General features: G+C 40.5%; 1 protein-coding gene across 3 annotated transcripts in view; it reads left to right on the top strand.

Moving 5' to 3' along the window:
• Nucleotides 1–14,153, top strand: part of MPPED2 (metallophosphoesterase domain containing 2) — a 182,116-nt gene extending 167,963 nt beyond the window's left edge. For 2 of the 3 annotated variants that reach the window (XM_045808578.2, XM_045808579.2), the window contains exon 7: nt 1,289–14,153. In XM_045808578.2, coding sequence (XP_045664534.1) covers nt 1,289–1,407 — 119 coding nt within the window. In that variant the 3' untranslated portion in view covers nt 1,408–14,153. The remainder of the gene's footprint in view (nt 1–1,288) is intronic. The other variant, XR_006781622.2, reaches the window with a different exon arrangement.
• The last annotated feature ends 5,351 nt before the right edge of the window (nt 14,154–19,504 follow it).

Raw genomic sequence — 19,504 nt, 5'->3', positions numbered from 1 at the left:
TGTATTTCATCCATTTTTTTAAAAATCATTAATTAGCTTTAAACTAGCCAGACAATTGGGGAATTCCACTGAAGTCCCCAAATAATAAACTTGCTTAAAAGGGAGGAGATCATATTCAAATAAACTTGTCTCACTTTTATTCACTTAAGACAGCTGAAGAGGGCAGAGAGAGGGCAAATACCAACCTCTTGATGGAGAGAGATAACAAGACTTTATGACCCCAGAACTAAACAGTGCACATTTTAAATGCCTCTTTTCTTTTCTTAAGAGATTTTTCCATTGACCCTCATTAAGCTCTCCACAGGCTTACTTGGAGAAATTTTAGCAAATGGAAAGAAAGAAAGAAAGAAAGAAAAGAAAGAAAAAGAAATCTCAGTTATTTCTGTAAGTCCTGGTAATTTAATTTTTCACGCACGTATTTTTCTATCCGTGAGAGCCGGATACCGACACAGAATTAACAAACTCAATTGCAGAGGCTCCAGGGTAGACATAAGGTATCCAGGGAAACGTGCAAACTTGCAAACATGCTAAAAATTTCAACAAATTAAAAATTATAAAAGGGACATACATACCAAGACCCAGAAAAACTTTGTTCGCTTCCTTCCAATAGGTCCCAAGAGATTGATACACTGCCTGTGGGAAGTGGTTTTGCTTGATCCTGTGGTGCTGTCTCTGCAAATCACTCGGATATTCGATTACTTCAACTTATTTGAATGAAACACCAAAGGCACACAATTCGAGGGAGATAGGATCACCTATTGTTAACTTTCATTGAGGCAGTTTAGAGATTATCTCATAGATAAGGAAGTTGAGCACCTTCCCCTCCTGGATCCTGACAAGTGCTCTTTTCCCTCCTCACCTTCCCCAGAGCCCATCTGGGGTGTGGATGTGGGTACCCTCAGGAGTCTCTTAGGTTACTCTTTCTGTTCCTAGAACTCAATAATTAATGCAGGGCTTTGAAATGAAAATCGTGTTTTGAAAAGAGGGAAGAAATGGTTTTTTCTTTATTCTCACTAGTAAAGAAATCACAGTCTTTCCCTGGCAAATCTAATGCTTAAATAAGGAAAAAAAGAATCACTTTTCTTTGAAGTGGAGGATTCTCCCTTTAAAGAAAACAGAATGTAATTGGAAGGCAGCTTCTGAAAGCTGTTATCATCTGGGGAGGCTTCACTGAATCTCATCTCACTGCCCACTGGCAAAGGTTTCTTAGTTTTCCTTGCCTGACAGCTCACCACTGAGTCACTATGATTGTATGTATTACAGTAAGCATGACACTCTGTCTCCACAGGTTACGGCATTATGACCGACGGTTATACAACGTACATCAATGCCTCAACGTGTACAGTCAGCTTTCAACCGACCAACCCTCCAATTATATTTGACCTTCCAAACCCACAGGGTTCCTGAAGCTCTAAAAGCCCCCATTGGAATGTGAGGGAAGGTCTATAAACTGCCATTTTTCTAATTATAAACTTACATTCTCTTACTTGTTTATTTCCAAATCCTGGGAGTTCTTTTTGTAAATTACTGGAACACAAATGACGCTAGACGTTGTGCTTCTTCTTCTTTTTTTTTTTTTTTTTAAATGGGGCGTCCATTCTAAATGAAAGGAGCATTGTGAATTTGTGAAATGACTTCCGTTTTCTCAAAGGCCACGCCATCGTAAATTGTTAGTATTCGCCAAAGGACAGCCAAGCTTTCTTTTTAAAAGGTGATGAAAGTCTTATTTTAATATGCTTTAAGCTGGAAGAAAAAGGAAAAAAAAAGAGAGAGAAACAGGTAGGTAGTGTTTTAAAAACCACCCAGATTTGCACAACTGTTTAAGAGTATTGTTTGAAGTATTTTATTTTTTGATGTTTTGTTGTTGTTGTTGTTGTTGTTTTCTTGGTAACGCTTCTTTTTTGCAGACATGGCCTGGATTTATAGCAATCTTTTCAGCAAAAGTAGGCGTGGAAAAGACTTCTCTTCACACTCTCACTATAAAGAAAGCTGCGTCCAGGGAAGAAAATGACCCTCGTTTAAAGGATGGCTTAGCTAGTGAGATCCATATTGTGGTTATACAAGGTCTCATTGTTTGTTTGTTTCTTTTAAATTATTTTAGCTTTAAAAATATGGAAATGAAATCTGTCAAGAGCAGGTATTTCATGCAGTTAAAAAAAATTGAGCGTGCAGACTCCTTTTCAGTATGGGTTTATATATATAAATATTTTTTGTGTATTATGACTAAGTTAGGAGTTTAATATTGCCAAGGACAGTACAACTGCAAAGAGATGCTTTATAGCAGGGCATCAGAAGTCCGAAGGGGCTGACACATTTTCTCAGAACTCAAGGTCTCAAAGAGCTTGAGTTAAGTCTAGGTACAGTTACAGGTGTGTACAGACTTAAGTGGATGCAATGGAAGGTAACTCAAATAAGGCTTAGTCGTCCTTTATATTTAAATATCCTGAATTGTCTTCTTACTTCCTCTCCCTCCCCCCATTTTGCACTGTGTGTTGATGCAATCTTCGCTAGCACAAAATACTGTCGCTAATAGTCATTTCTGTTTTCCCATTGTAAATGCTGTTGAGGTTTATTCTATTTTATGTTATCTTGTTCATGAAATTTAGGAAAGCAGTTGTTTCTTTTAAATTTATTGTGATATTCTATATCTAGCGGCCTTTATATGCAAATAAAATTGCAAGATTTTTAAGTCTGTCCTGTTTGGAGGGTTGGCTGGTAGGAGAACGGTGGTTTAGTCCTGGGGAAGAGGGGGGTTTATTCATATGCAACATTAGTACTGCCTTCCAGGAGAATTAGAATAAGTGATTTTTTTTTCTGATTTTCAATAAATTTTTATCACCCACCATTCACAGGCTGGCAGGTCGATCGATAAGGCACTCAGTCTACTCTTTCCTTCCATCACACTGTCATCTATCTTGCCGTAGGTTTCAGAGGGTGAATATTTCGTCTTGGCCGTTGTAATTTCTATAGGAAGGGTCACCGCGCAGTGGAGGCCGGAGATGCTATTGTGGCTGTGTGCGTGGTGGTGAGAGGGTGAACTGGTGGGTAAGAGAGTAACCACTACTCTGTCTCATTTGTCCCCAGGAGCAGTTCCTGTCATCCCCTCGCTGTTCTTTATTTACGTCCATCACTAAAATGTTATGGCAGCCAGGAGTCAACAGGCGGCAGTGGGGTGTGGTAAACTAAGTAATGTCTTTTTTATTTTCTCTGGAACAGCCGCTGAAGAAAAGCAGCACAATCTTGAATCTGCAGTGTAACCCAAAAGTCTACATTCCAGTGCCCATTGGATTATAGTCTGATAGATCTTCCTTTCCTCCTTCTGTTGTAGACTCGTTGGTGTAATTGATGAAAAGAATCCTTGATTTCAGTACCAGCTGAGTAGAGAGGATGTTTTAGGCCATAATTCCAGCTCCGACTCACGTGTAACCGTCTTAGTTGTTAATATTGATTAAGTGGCTGCCACCCAGAGTGTGGTGGACACTTCGGTCTGAGCTCACAGAGCAGATGCTTGACCTTCCCAAGCAGAGGTGGTCCGTGACCATAGTAGCCATGATGCACCAAAAGAGGTGCTGTGAGAAGTTAACAACCCTCCTCTGATCTGCCACATCAATAGAACAAGGTGTTGACTTCAGGGCTCTTCCTAGGGAGCTGGAGTGAGAGGTGACTGAATGGAAATTTCATCTGGAGCTAAGCTTAGACTTCTGGAAAAGCAGGCTTTCCAGAGACAGGTGGATGGTCATGATGACAAGTGTGCATGTACAGCTCTTGACAGCACGTCTGGACACAAACTAATTAAGCTAAGCACTTACTAAAATTGCTTTCCATTGTGAGGGGGCCGGAAGCACCCCAGCCTGCTAAATCTACAGGGTAGACTGGCTCATGGTCCAGGTTCACCATCCATGTGTCTGAATAGCCTCCAGGAGGGCCAGGATGACTGTCCAAAGGCCTGAAGCTTTCTCCACTGGGCCTTCTAACAAAGGAACATTTGAAATAGCTCTTACAAATTGGCACTTTCCGTCCTTTCATCACCAGGCACTCTGCTGAGCAGGTCTCATATTTTGCTTCTAATCCTCACAAAACCCTCGGAGAGGTCACAGAAGCCCCACTTTATAGATAGGAAACCAAGGCTCCAAAAGTTAAATAAATTTCCCTAGGAAAATGCAAGGTTCAAAACCAGGTCTGTCTGAATTCATAGCCCCTGCCCTTTTTATCACCTGGCCTCTGGACTAGAAAAGTTGGTGCTCTTCAAGAGCCGATAAAGAACTGATACGGGCCTGGGGGCATGTCTTATCACTTTATGGGGATGCTGTCAGAGCACCCTTCAGATTGGACCACTTCCTCTCTGCTTGAGACACCGCACCATAGTGGTATGAGCACAGAGCCTGGCGCCCGTGTGCCTGCCCACGTCCCGACTCCTCCTCGGACTGGCTCTGATGCCTTTGGCTGGGTACTTAGCATCGCTATAAAAGGGGGTTGATGATGATGAAGTGGCTGTAAGTTGTGATAGGGAGATCACTGCCTGGCATCCAGTTTGTTAAATAAGGTCCCCCAGGCTGCCGTGAAATTCTCCAGGCGGGACCTGTCTGTTTCCTCCTCACCCTCAAGAGCACCAGTGGCGTTATTTCTGAGAAAGCATACTGGTTTGCATTCCTTGGAAACTATAAGGAACCTCTTTCATAAGAATATGAAGAACCCCCAAGGGCATTTGTGAGAGGCACATAAGGGGGCCTGACTTTTCAGTGTGGGTATCATATTTTGCAAATCCCTTCTAATCTCAGGAGAGGAAGGGGTCTGTACTCTTCAGAGCTGCTTTAAATGGCGCCCGTGGATCTCAGTATCTCTCACTCCTTGGAGTCTTTACATTCCATGTCACCATCTCCTTCAAGCTCAATTAGTGCGTTTTTTCTCTACATTTTCTCCCAATCCCCTTTTGTCTTATAAAGATGTTGGGGGGTTGCTGAAATCCTCTTAAGAGGCAGGTCACTGTTATTCTGACAGGTGGCCAGCGTTAAGCCTGCCTTCATCTCCATCACTTGAGTAAATAAATACTGTGACCCAGGTCTTAAGTAGGGAGAACCAGAAGCTGGGAGGATTTGGGATTTGTCAATTGCAGATAAAATACTTGCCTGCCGTGCCCAGAATAATGTCCCCTCCCCCACCCCTCACCCAGCAAGGCTATGCTGCTCCGTCAGACTGAATATCTGTCTTTTATTTTGGTTTCTCAGTATCTTTTCATGCCCTGTCCCCACTTTCCCAAAAGTTTTAAGCACTTTTTGTTTAATTATGAAACCAAACTGAATTAAAGTCTACTTTGCTTTGAGAATTTGGCTATAAGCTGAGGCATTTGGAAACACTGCTGGGTATGGAGCAAGAGGCATTTGGATGCCGGGAGGGTTCCAGGACTGGACATTCTTAATAAGTGGTTTTATAGAAGGTTTTATAGAAGGTTCCAGGCCCCCTTCTGGATGTCAGCTTCTAAATGCAAAATGTTTTTTTTTTTCTCCTACTTTGTGATGAAGTAGCAAGATTGCTGCTTGTATGTCCACTTTCTTCCTGAAGTTTAGAGCTACCTTCCCTTCCTTTTCAAGATGTCGTCTCTACCTTTCTGCTTCTATCCTGCCTTTCCATGGGAGAGATAACCACATTGATTCAAAAGCCTCTCTGAGAAGCCTACCTCTTCCCTGGTGCCCATCATCGTAAAGTCAGCCTCTGCAACTCGAGAAGTTCAGAGAGGGCCGGTGGCGCCACCATGGTCACGCAGTAAATCAGAAGAGATAGCCCCGCACTGGCGTTCTAGCTCTTCACTTTGAGCATGAACTGCTTTTCCAATTTGACATTCAGCAATAATCAAGGATGGAGAGATCAGTTTGGCCAGGCGTCATGTGATTATATAGCAGAAAACAACCTGCCTATCTGTGGAGTATTATTATTAAACCCGATTATTTGAAAGAAACCTTAGTATCTCACCTCCAGGTGCTCCCATGAGGATTCACTTTCTTTCCTTTCAACCAGTCCACCTATAAAAACTCTGATGGGCCTCCTGTTCCTCCTCCCACAAGAGAGATGTTGCTCTTTGTCACGTGTTTTGACCTACATGTGTGTATGTCCAGCCTGGAAGACACTGGGTGTCAGGAAGAGCCCCTGATTTTGGAATCAGATGTGCCTGCTTTCAAATCCCAGCAATGCCGTTTACCCTCTGGGTAGCCTTGGGTGTGCAGCTTTACTTCTCTGAGGCTCAGGCTCCACACCTGCGTGATGGGCTCATTCCTACCCCAGGGTGGATTTATCAGCGTTGATAAGATGATATCACCAGGGTCGTAGGCCCAGGGAGCTGTCATTATACATGGGAGATTTTATTATGCTGCCCATCACAATTTCTTAAAAGAAAAAGGGGTTGGGGGAGGAGGGTATAAAAGGAAACATTTAGCTCATTTTTCCAGGTCATTCAGAGCCTTCACAAGAGAAAGTGAATTCCTTGAACTGGACTGAGTCAAGGTAATGGAACTACAAACCCACGCCATACATAAATTGAGCTCTTTAAATTCCTCTCTCTCTCTCTCTCTCTTTAAACTACAAGACAGAACACTTGGTGGTAGGTTCTTCTCAACTCCTCTTTGTTTCCTTCCTGAATTAGGGTTGTCTTACAAGACAAAAATCTTGAGGTAAAAGGCCTTTCATATCTGAGAGCATCTATATATGGGTAATGGTGAGAGAGAGAAATGCATTTCCATTAGGAAGCATGGCCACAGTGGTACTAAAAGCACGAATAGACTAAACACAGAGAGGCAGCGAGCCCGCACCCATCAATCAGCACTGATTTTTATGAAGCCACGGTTACCATGAGGTGCGTCCGAGTGCTCTCAAAGCCCGCTTACCAAGGGAAGGGGCCTGTAATTTCATAGCCCATTTCTGCCCCGACCTTAGTGGATGACCTTGAGAATAGGTTGAAATTTTCAATAGAAGCTTCTAAAATAGCAAATGACTTGGAACCCAAATGCTCCATGCTTGGGCTCACCAACATGCCCGGGCACACATTGGCTATAAGGCTCAGGTACGAACTGCTTAATGCTCCGAAGGGACTCCTATCTCCAGGAAGCCTTCCCTGAATCCCCCTACTCGTACCCAGAATACCTCCTCTGGGTACTGCCGTGTCCCCCAGAAGCACTGCCGCCTGCTCTGTGTTCTGACTCTTGCTGGTCTGCCCGTGAGCTCCCTGAGGTCAGCGACCAGGTCTCTGCTTCTGCATTCCCAGCATCTGGGTCTGAAGAAGTGTTGTTTTAATGAATGAATCTGTGTTGGGCAGACAATAGCCAGGTGTGTGAGAAAGGTAGGAGAAATTCATCACAGATGAAATCAGCAGTCATTTCCTGCACACTGCAGGCACAGTGCTGGACCAGTAAGCTTCGTTTGCAAGACTCAGTTCTCGTCACGAAAGGTCCTTATAATTTGGTGAAGGAAACAAGATATTGACACATGAAGGTAAATAGCAGTAAGATTCAAATGAAAACAATACATACATACCTAAACAAAAGAGCAATGAAAGAAAATCAGTGTCTGTGATAGGTTTGTCCACTTATGTGAGTGGCCATCGTTATGGGAAGTGCAGGCTGGGGATTTAAGTCTCAGACAGGCACTGGCAGCTAACCTAGGAAGGGGAGTCTGAGTGATAATGATAACTTCAATCCCATGCAGCTTCATTCCTGGAGGAGAAAAACTGGTCTGGCCAGTGGCAATTCCAAGTGTGTCACGTAGCTGGTTTGTTTTTTTAATTTACTCTATGAAGTGGTTTTCTCTAATGGCATGCCATTGACGAAGTGCTCCATAATGTCTCCGTCCATCACCTCCAAATGCTTTTGCATGCGTCAGTTGTTGACTTGTTTTCTCCCGTTCAGCACATAAATGAGAGGAATGATTTATCCAAGGCCACCAGTTACTCTTATGTGGAATCTGAAATAGCTCTCTGGAGAAATACTGCCCTGAGCACATGTTTCTTTATGCTGTTCTCCACTTGTATCGGAGGTGACTTTGGCCTGGGCTGCACAGATATCTTTCTGACCAGGGTTTCCTGGGTTACTGATCCAGGTGTCCACTGTGGTCTGTGAGTCTCAGATATAAGAGCTTGGGCTCCTGTGGGTGTGACCACTAGGATTGCATTATGGGGTATGGAAGCCAGAGCTGTGGCCTTTGAAGCTGTGTGTGGGCTTTTGGACAAGCAGTGATTCTCCCATGAGCTCTCTTGAACTCACACTTACCAGGAAGAGAAAAGGTATTACATGCATGAGTACAGTTCCCTTCCTTCTTTCAATTTGTCCCACTTCCTTGAACTCCCCATGCTGGAGACATCTGGCCACTACCCCCTCAGTTTTGCATAGACTGGTAGATCAGAAATGCAAGATAGGAACATCAAGATAATTCTTAACCGCTGAAGTTTCCTTGAGAGAGGCAGAGTATAGCATTCTCGAAGTAAGATCTGGTACTGACTCAAACACAAGAAGGGGCCACCACAAAGTTTTTGTCTCATTAGATAATGGTGATAGTGTAGATAAACAGTTTGAAGCATCAGATAATACAGAGATCGTGAAATGTTAAACACAGTACTCCTCTATCTGTAGCATTCATAAATGGTGGTGAGATTTGAAATACCATGTTTATATTCTTAATTTTTTTCATAATAATATTTTTATTATATTATGTTATTCAGCATACAGTACATCCCTGGTTTTTGATGTAAAGTTCGATGATTCATTAGTTGCGTATAACACCCCGTGCACCATGCAGTATGTGCCCTCCTTACTACCCAGCACTGGTCTACCCCATTCCCCCACCCCCTCCCCTCTGAAGCCCTCAGTTTGTTTCTCAGAGTCCATAGTCTCTCATGCTTCACTCCCCTTCTGATTACCCCCCCCTTTCTTTATCCCTTTCTTCTCCTACTGGTCATCCTAGTTCTTATGTTCCATAGATGAGAGAAACCATATGATAATTGTCTTTCTCTGCTTGCCTTATTTCACTTAGCATTATCTCTTCCAGTGCCGTCGTAGTGAAGAGAAGGGCCATATGCACCCCAATGTTCATAGCAGCATTGTCCACAATAGCTAAATCGTGGAAGGAGCCGAGATGCCCTTCAACAGATGACTGGATTAAGAAGATGTGGTCTATATTCTTAATTCTTAACTCAAAAGTTCAAAAAATGCAGCTTGGAGGGTTTCACCTGAGAAATTTACAGAAATAAGAAAAATGATACTTATCACAATTCTGTTTCTGTGTTGGAAAGCGTGTGTGTGTGTGTGTGTGTGTGTGTGTGTGTGTATGTATGCACATGTGTGTCTACTTCAACAATACTATGTCCAATGTATAACAAATTAACCCTTTTCCTTGACTGGCTATATTTCTGGTTACTAATGGAATTGAAATAAGATGTACAGAAGGATAAGAACTTCCTTACATTGTTTTCTAAAGGATTAAGTAACAAAATAAAAAATCTGGAGCTAATCATAGGACCGCTAGTAGCAGTGGGAGCAGTATGTCGGTTTCACATCTTGTGAATGGAATCTCTGTGTTCTGGAAAGATTCAGGAACTATAGCAGATGGGCATTTTATTTCTCCTGCATTTGCGTTTATTAGATCATCTTCGCAAGGAAGGGTGAAGTCTATGGATACAGCATCCAGAAGTTGCTATGAAATTATTTGAGTTTAGAGATTGTACAGAGAAATTCGCTCAATAAAATGCGAATTGGGGGGTGGGGGCATGGGAGGAGGAAGGAGAGAAAGCAAGAGTCTAGATCAAAACTCGAATGAACCTTTGATTTCCCAGGCTAAGAGGTGTGACTTGTGTATGTCTTTTGATCACTTTCTTTCTCTAAACTATGACTTGATATATTTATCTTCTCTGATGTTAGGACACCTTTGAACAAAGGAGGCAAGTGAGTTGCCTGGTTGTTTTATTCATATGAGGTCTGCTGGCTTTGTAGGGGCCCAGGAAATCTGGACCCCTCATCACAGTCTATATGTGATGGGTTTTTCCGACACAATCAACACGGTGGCACACGGAAACCTATTTTGTGAGGATGTCACTCTTACAGAAGACTTTTCCCAAGAAATAAATTATGTATCTCTGGTAAAGTGACAATATGCAGGCTATTCTGGCCATACTTGTGGATTCAGCAATATCCCACTTATTGATATGAATATTTATATATACTCATGCCAGTAGTGCTGTGGTTGTTGGTAGTGTTTGCAAGTGAAGAGCTTGGCTGGGATGCTGAGGACATCACCTACTGTTTTTAAAGCTCAGCATTCTCAAAGCTATTTAAAGAACCCCTTCATCACCACCACTTTGGACCAGTGTTAAAAGTAATTCAATGGAGGCAATCTCCTTTCATTACCACTACCCCCCCCCAAGGATTACTGCTGACCTAGAGGCATTCTGGAGGGAGATGTATGTTGGTCATTCTTGTTCTTTTTATATAGTTCCCTCTCATCTGAAAGTTTTGTGAAATTATAATTGTCATTCTCCAGTTGAATCTATGTACAGTTCTTTTAGTTTGTTACGAAATGTTTCTACTAGTCACCTGAAGTCAAAGAGATTCTGTTTTAGGCCTCATTCCTAGAATGAGGTTTGGAAGTGGGGTGCCACACCCAGTAGATATCTTTTCAGGTGTTTTTAGTGGCCAGTAATGTGGACCTGCGGGATATTAGATTGAGGTCAGGGAAACAAATCTGCACCTCTATATCCACACACCCAGTCACTAATATTTATTGTGTGGCCACTCTGCATCAGGCACTATATTTAGCATAAGATTCAGTCCAGAGTTGGACTGAAACCAAACCCTTAACCACCTCGTCTAACCTGCACCAGAGCAAATGAGCCTTTTTCTTCAGTGACCTGTGTGAAAATCAGTGGTGCTACTCCATTTTCTCCATGGCTGTCCTGTAACTCACAGTCTCAGTTGTCTCTAGAAATTTTTGCAGACCACAGCTTATATTTCATAACTTTCATTTTTTGGCCATGACATGTGTAAACATGAAAATGTATCAGTAAATTCATTTAAGGAAGTTTGATGACAAATATGTTGTATTGGAAAAAGAAATGAATACAAAGTAATTGGCCCTTTGGACCATGTAGTTAGGAGAGCATGTCTATAAGCCAGAGAGGTCTGGCTAATGTTAAATTTCAGAAATTGAAGTTTTGGACCCTTTAAACTTTCAGTGTTTGGATGATGTGTCTTAAAACAGGCTAATGAATGCACTCTCTATTCTTCAAGGATTTAGAACTTCTCTGGCCAATATTAACATTGATATCAGCAAAGTCATATTGAAAGGGACACCCAAATAATGAAGAATGGACTCTCTCTCCCAGGTGCCAGGACCTTGACTACTTTAAAGCTTTGGGACAGTTCCTGAATTTTCCTACTGTTTTAGGGTGCTTCCTTTTTCTTCCAAGTAAGTCAGTCAAAAACTTTCTCTCCACAAATATGTCTAATTACAATGAAAGAATTAACTACAAACTCAAGACTTTAAGCATTTCTTCAGTACAGTGCTGAGTTTCAGGACTCTATTTGTGAGGCTGAGATAGATTCATTTCGTTCAGAAATTTTCTGTCTTTTTAAAAAGCAATAGGTTAGAGATTATGGCCATAATTAGATATCCACAATTTATAATCTTTAGCTGGTAGCTCAACCTTTTTTTTTTTTTTTTGAGACTCTACTGAGGTCTTCATTGCAAATGAAGCCTCTCTAATCTTCACCCATTGTCCATTTACACATGAGTAAATATGTTAAACTGTTCATAAAATGATAAAATAATTCTGAAGATAAATGCAAAATGACTTTTACAAAGACACGAAACAGTACATTACATTCTACTCTGAGTAATGTCTGCCAGCATTCCAGAGGCCAGAGATTTGATAAAACACCAATTTAAAGGATGGGGGGAAATGATTATGTAGTGAAGAATTCCAGTTCCTTGGGGTGGGAGTCTAATTCTAGAGGAAAGGCGAAACATACAATTTTTTCTTACCTTTGTAATTCGGCAATTCTTAAGCTAATAAATTAGAGTAAGTGGTTAGTGCGAGACATGGAGAAAATTGGATACAGCATGAAAAATTAACAACAGTGTTAATGAGAAAATGGCCTATAAGTCCTATGCTTGAATTTAGTATGCAGAGTGATTAGGTCTTCATAAAGTTGTTTATTATAAAAAAAGTATCTGATCTCTTTTTAATGTTTCCAGATCCTGCCAAGGTCAGAGAAGACAATCTTTGCTTTGTCACATTATGTTCTGGTGTACGGGTTGATAGTTTAATGAAATTGTTATAGAAGAGCCAGCAGCCAGTGTACATCGGACTTGTGTGTCACTGGGAGAGCATCTTTCACAAACAATTAGCTCTTTATAAGACATATGATAGTCCTCACATTTATCACATATGTCCCATGCCTTCTTAATAAAAACACCATTTGCGACCAACCAAATTAATCCTGGTCCAACTGAAGAGAAGGAAGTCAACCCCTTAGTTCTTTGTGGGAAGTTAACTCTTTCAAGTCTGATACATGCGGTTTTATGCTTTTTAGTTTGTAGAACTTTACCCATTGGTACTTCCGAAGAGCTATTTCTGATATTAAAGAAGTTTAATACCTCTCTCTTGTCCAAGTGATGTTTGATTCCCAGGAACCAAAATTCACTCCAGTTCACTTTGAAAAAAAAGCACAGGGGGGAGGTGCCTGCAGTTTAAAGGGTACAGACATAATAAATAGAAGAAACAAGCCTAGGGAGGGAACAAGCCAAGAATCTCCAGGCACCTCAGTAGTAGTTGTTCATGGATCCTTTATCTGATGCTTAATAAAAAAAATACTATCTGATCAGCTTCTTTCTAGTCAATGAATTGCTACCCTAGGTCATGTGTATATCCTTGATACAATCAGCAGTAGCCAGGGGCACATAAGACCTAGAGTTACCCCTTTTGGCAAATGAGTGGAATAGGATGAGTTTAGGCCAGAGCAGTGTGTTAATGGGGACACGCATTCATTATTCTTATCCGAAGCCCCACACAATTTCAGCCCTAGCACCTTACATTGGTGTGACCATGGAGATTGGTTGAGAAGAATGTAAGTGAATTCAGGCAAATCTACCTCTGCTACTAAAGGGGAAGAAAGCTACAATTGTTGTGCTGATAGGAACCATAGTACCATTTTTACCTACAAGGATAATGACTCATTAAGAAATCCCCAGCCCAGTTTTCCTTGTTTCCTACAAATTGGAGAAATGGATTGGTGAAACTCAAGGAATGAATTATTCAAGCTAAGCCATGAAGCATCTCTTGCAAGATGTTTGGCCCTGCCCACAATAAAGACCCATAATAGATGGATTTTTAGTTACATGGTTAAGCTTTAGTTACATGGTTAAGGTATATGGTTGAAAAGATGAATCTGAGATGATAATGGTGGTGAATAGCTCACATTTTTAGTATCATGTTTGGAACATGGGATTTGGTATCAGACAGATTTGGTTCAGGACAGGATTCCATCGCTCACTAGCTGAGAGGTTTTGATCAAATTTCTTAATCTCTTCGAACCTCAGTTCCCTCATTATTAAAATGAGAGTGATGGGCACCTGGGTGGCCCCGTTGGTAAATCATCTGACTCTTGATCTCAGCTCAGGTCTTGATCTCAGGGTTGTGAGTTTGGGCCCTGTGTTGGGCTCCATGCTGGGCATGGAGCCTACTTAATAAATAAATAAAAATAAGATAGAATAAAATGAGAGTGATAACAGTACTGATCTCATAGGATTGTTGAGAGGAGTCTGTGAGAAAACGGATGCAAAGAGCTTAGCATGGTGCCTGGCACATATGTGCTACCATTATCAAATAATTTATTAGACCTTTTATATATTCCAATGGTTGATTTGTGACTTACCTCCCTTGTACTTTTCTACACCCTTTAAATTCACTTTGCATGTGCATGTGTAACTATTTTAAATTAGAAAATAAGCAAATGAAAAAGAACATTCAACTAGTGATCAAGATGGAGTTCATTGTATTCTGGGCACTGAAATTGAAATGTTAACAAAGAAAGAATGGAAGCTGATCAGATGTAGGAAGCTGTGACTCTGAGTTTGCAAGTAAACCTGAGATTTCCTTCAATAAATTTGGTTTCCTCCTCTGTCTCCTTGTTTTGTTGAGCTGAAATATGGAATTAGAAGGCACATATTCAAGACTAGCCCTGCGCAGCAAACCACCAGCCACTTGCGAGACAAATTTATAGCACCCATAAAATGTAGTTATGTACAAGCATAAGGAATAAGCAGTCTAGAGGATAAGAAATTTAATAAAAAATGCAGATACATACAGCCAGCTGCTAAAGGCTGGAATGGGAATATTCTCAGCAGTGGATATGTGCTGCCATTGAATGCTTAAATCAGTACAGGTGGGGCATTCAAAAGGCTTCTAAGGGGTCAAGTTGCTGAAGGTATTTTGCAAGGTTATATTGTCTGTGAATGAATGATCTTGCTCAGGGGAGCCAGAGGACAGAGTACTCTCTTAGTCCCCAAGGAGTCTTATCTGTTGTGACTAGCAAAAACCCCAAGTAGGAAGATGGGTCAGAGATCTGAAATCCAAGCCTTGTTGGAATGCGTTGATCCTTAGAAGTAAGCGTCTCAGTATGATAAATACGAACTCCTCAAGCCCGTTAGGGAATGGAAATTTAAGAACCAGTTAGGTCAAAGATCAGGAAATTTATGACGATTATCTGCGGTTACAGTGTAGAGTGTTTGAGGATGGTTTAAGCCAAAGAGTCCAGTGCCTGTAAATCTTGAGAGTGATATTAATACCTCTGTGAGCATGTGTGTACAACGTTTCTGAAAAGATTAATTGCAAAGGCCAGTTCCCAGGAAAGACAAGCAGGTAATTGGCATTTAATTAATGAGAATAAGTTATATTAAATTAAAGACTTAGAATCCTTGATTATTTATCTTCCTGTAGCCAGTGTGACAATCTACTCTTAGATTATTAACTCAGCACTGTTTTTCAAGAGGCCAAGCTAAACCTTCTGTTCAGACTGTATAAATAAGAATATGTTTACATCTCAACCATGGGAACAAAATAACTTTTGGGAAATCACAGAGGGTTTTTTTAACCATAAATGATTTCTTTTGAAATTAAATCCAGCAGAGGATCCAGGGTATCCTCAGGCATATTTCATACCTCCAGAATTCAGAGGAGTTGACATGAACTATTGTGTAGCAGAAAGGTTGCAAGCATGAGGGTCAGTCTGACCTGGGGTTAAGTCCTGGCTGTGCCTCATATTAACTGCATAGCCTTGGGTATGTTATTAAAATTCTCTCAGGCTCAGTTCTCTTATCTTCAGAAATGGTAAAATAATACCCACCTGAAATACATTGTTCTAAAAATTAAATACAGTAAATTTCTATGGTCCACTGTCTGTCACATAGACAGTGCTCAATAAAAGATTTTTCTCTTTACTTTCTCCTCCTTTCATAGCACAAGATGGCAGCAGTTAGAAAATTATTCCATAACAAGTTAGAGAACTCATTCTCTTTGAATTTAACAATTGCTATAATGATACATTAATCATGAAAGTGTCATTTTGGTGAAGGGATAGATATATATTTCAATGGAATAGAATAGAAAATTCAAAATAGAACCATACAGTATGACCAGTTTTTTGTTTGTTTGTTTGTTTGTTTGTTTGTTTGTTTGTTTTTTTAAGGTGCAAAGGCAATTCAATGAAGAGACACAGGTCTTTTCAACAAATCGTGTTAGAACAATTAGACTTGCAAAATAAAGAAATGTGATAATGCAAAAATAAATAAACCTAGACCTAAACCTCATACCTTATACAAAAAATAACTCAAAATGAATCATTGATCAAATTGTAAAGTCCAAATCTATGAAAGTTTCAGAAGAAAACATAGGAGAAAATATTCATAACTTGGAATTAGGCAGAATTCTTAGATATGACCCCAAAAGCACAATCTATAAAAGAAAAGAAAAAGATAAATTCTACTTTATTAAAATAAAAAACTTTTGCTCTATCAAAGACACTATTTAGAAAATGAAAAGACAAATTACAGGTTGGGAGAAAATGTGTGCAAATCACATTATGTCTTGTAAGCTAGAATATATTTTTAGAAGTCTTAAAATTCAATCACATTAAAAATGATGAAAGACTTAAGTAGACACCTTACCAAAGAGGATATAGTGGATGGCATGTAAACACAGGAAAAGATGTTCAACATCATTAGCCATTAGGGAAATGGATACTACTACTTGCAAATTAAAACCACCACGTGTTAACAATGCATGCCTATCAAATGGCGAAAGAAAGAAAGAAAGAAAGAAAGAAAGAAAGAAAGAAAAAGAAAGAAAGAGAAGAAAGAAAAGAAGAAGAAGAAAGGAAGGAGAAAGAAAAGAAAGAACGAAAGAGAAAGAAGAAAGAAAGAAAGAAAGAAAGAAAGAAAGAAAGAAAGAAAGAAAGAAAGAAAAGGAAGGAAAGAAAGATAGAAAAGGAAGGAAAGAAGAAAAAAGAAAAAAGAAATCTGACCATCCCAAGTGTTGAGAATACAGAGCAACTAGAATTCTCATGCATTAAGGCTAGGAATACAAAATGGTACAGCGACCTGGAAAATGATTTGTTGTTTCTTATGAAACTAAATATACATTGATCATATGGCCTAGAAATTCCACTCCTGGGTTTTTACCCTTGAGCTCTGATTACTTAGGTTGACACATAAACCTGTACACAAATGTTTATCCCATCTCTTTTCATAATCACGTGAAACCGGAAACAACTCAAATGTCCTTCGGTTGGTGAATGCATAGACAAAACTGAAGTATAATCCATGCAGTGGAATACTACTTGGCAATGAAAAAGAACAAATGGTTAATACCCACAACAACTGGATGAATCTCAAGAACATTCTGCTGACTAAAAGAGGACAGTTTGAAAATGTTATATTCTGTATAATTCCATTTATATACTATAAAACTATAGTGATCAGTGGTTGCCAGGGGTTAGGGTGAGGGGTAATATTTGACTTCAGTTGGGCAGCATGAGAAGTGTGGGGATGGGAGGAGATGAAGGAACCATTTTGTACCCTGATTGTGATGGTGGTAGTTGTCACACAAATCTGTACGTGTCTTAAAACTCAAAGAACCACATTCCACCACCCCCCAAAAAAGTCAAATTGACTATATATTAGTTTTTTGAATAGAATAAAATAAAAAGAAAGATGGAAAATGATTCCAGCAAGAAGTCATTTTGACTTGTGATAAATAAGACATTACATCCTAGAACTCTGGGACTCTGTGTAGGTATAATTTATTCATTTATTGGACAAATGTTTTTTGAGCACTTCCTATGTGTCCACATTATTTTAGGTGCAGGGGATGGAGTACTAATGGGAGCATCAATCACCATAAATAATAACTATATAGTATGTCAGATACTATGGGAAAGGAAGTATGAAATTGGGGAAGGTAGTGTTGCCATTTTACGTAGGGAGGTTGTGGAGAACAATTGAACCATAGACACAAAGAAAGAGAAGAAGTGATTAATGCAAATATCTTGGGATGAATGTTGCAGGCAAAAGAGGCAATCTTAGGTGGAACTCCTCCAATACAGTATACAAGACTGGTCAGAATAGAACCGCTCTAGTTGAAACCAAGTAGGAAATCCCTAGAGAATCCTTTGAAGAACTCTAGGGTTAGGATGAAGAATACAATGTGAAAACCACTAAGCCAACACATCCCTGTACAGAGCTCATCTGGTTTCAAGCCAAGAAGAAATCTCTCTTAGGTAAGAAAAATTACTTACCCAAGGGCAAGATGAAACACTTGTCTAAAAATCCCACCAGTTGGAGGCATGCTTTAGGCCTAGGTGATAAAGCCTAAGTTTCCTAAAGACCACAGGGACTATGTCCAGGGTGAGGTGAGGGCAGAAATCAGCTTGTCCAATAGCAAGGACATGGAGACAAGGAGGCTGGCCACTGGTATCTTCCAGAGATGCTAAGGGTACCCAGCAGGTGTGGTGGAGAAGACTAACCCAAATGATTCATAATTCATTTGGGACATAGGAACAACTGTGGGCAGGAGGTGATCCCCAGATTAGTGGCAAACTGAATGAAGGTTCCCAAACTCAAGGCACGGAGGTTCAGAGTGGTGGTGGCTGGGAAAAACCCTAGGGTTGACAGAGGCCAGCGGGAAGGACAGAGAGCTAGCTAAAGACAAGTCAATAAAATACTGGGGCAATCGTAGAACGCAAGATATTGGATAATATGACTGGAAAGAAGTTAGTGGACGCACGGAAGCCTATTTGACTGGAGCCCTGAGCACCGCTGAAAATATCCCCAGATACTGCTTCTTCACTCCTCCAGGCTCCATGGCTGCTCCTCGAGTTTGTCTTGAAGATGGGCAAAGCTTCAGTGAAGAGCGTGAAAACTCCCATCAGTGTGTCCGTTACTATCCCATTCTCTTCCCGAGCTGCTGCTCAGGAAAATCCAAAGGAACCCGTCCCCTTTAAGAACCAATGGCTTGCAGGGACTGGCTTCCTGCCAGGATGGAAAAGTAGAACGGTAGACATTTAAAGCCCCGTTTGAAAACTGTCATTTTTCCAACATTCTCAGATGGGGTGATTAATCAAGAAGCAATTCCAGAGAGAAACCCTCTTCTTTACCTACTTAAATCTCCCAGGTTAAGTTGTATTTTAAGCCCCGGCTTATTTTTAGACAAGTTTGTTGCTGTTGCCTAACCCTATGTTAAAGCAATTATTGTCTGCGAGGGTCATGCAGAGTTCAGTAGAACTGAAAAACTCACAGCCTTTAGCATTAATGGGGTGAGCAGCTCTTTCAGGGTCTTTTCCTTAAAGGGACAGAACAGAGAGAACTGTCAATAGGACAAAAGCATATTTAACATTTCAAGAGAGGGGAGGCTGCTTCTTTTTGTGGCCTCTGGCAAAGGCCCCCAAATCAAATGAAAAACTCTTAGAGTCAAGTCTCATCTTCTACACACCAGTGCTCAAAAAGTATTGTTGAATTTGTTATTTGGACTTAAGAGGGAAATTAGGAATTCAAAAAGTAGATGGAAGAGAATCAGTATATTTTGAACACCTACTGTGGGCCAGCTGCTTCGCCCTAAGTTACCTGAATTCTCACATCTACTCCGTTGTAATTGTATATGCCGTTATTAAGTGTCCTTTGCCGGGGAGGAAACTGAGACCCCAAGACGTAAGTAGTTTGCTCAAGATTACACAATAAGTAACTGGAAGAGCCAGAATTAGAACCCAGGTTGGTCTGACTCTAATACGGGGACCCTTTTCATGCTACTGTCTAGACAACATTCAAGCACAATAGTGTCTTAAGTGTCAGGGTAACCGAGGAGGTTGAATGTCTCTTTATTCTTTCAGATTCTAGAAATATATATAAAGATGTTTCTTTCAGACATCTCTTTATAATTGGAATTCTGTCTCTTTGGAAAATAATAAGAACTAATACTTAT

The sequence above is a fragment of the Ursus americanus genome, chromosome 24, assembly GCF_024610735.1.
Source record: "Ursus americanus isolate L20-20 chromosome 24, mUrsAme1.1.p, whole genome shotgun sequence".
NCBI classification, from domain to species: domain Eukaryota; kingdom Metazoa; phylum Chordata; class Mammalia; order Carnivora; family Ursidae; genus Ursus; species Ursus americanus.
Note: the sequence above shows the minus strand (reverse complement) of the source record. Positions and strands in the feature narration are given on the sequence as shown.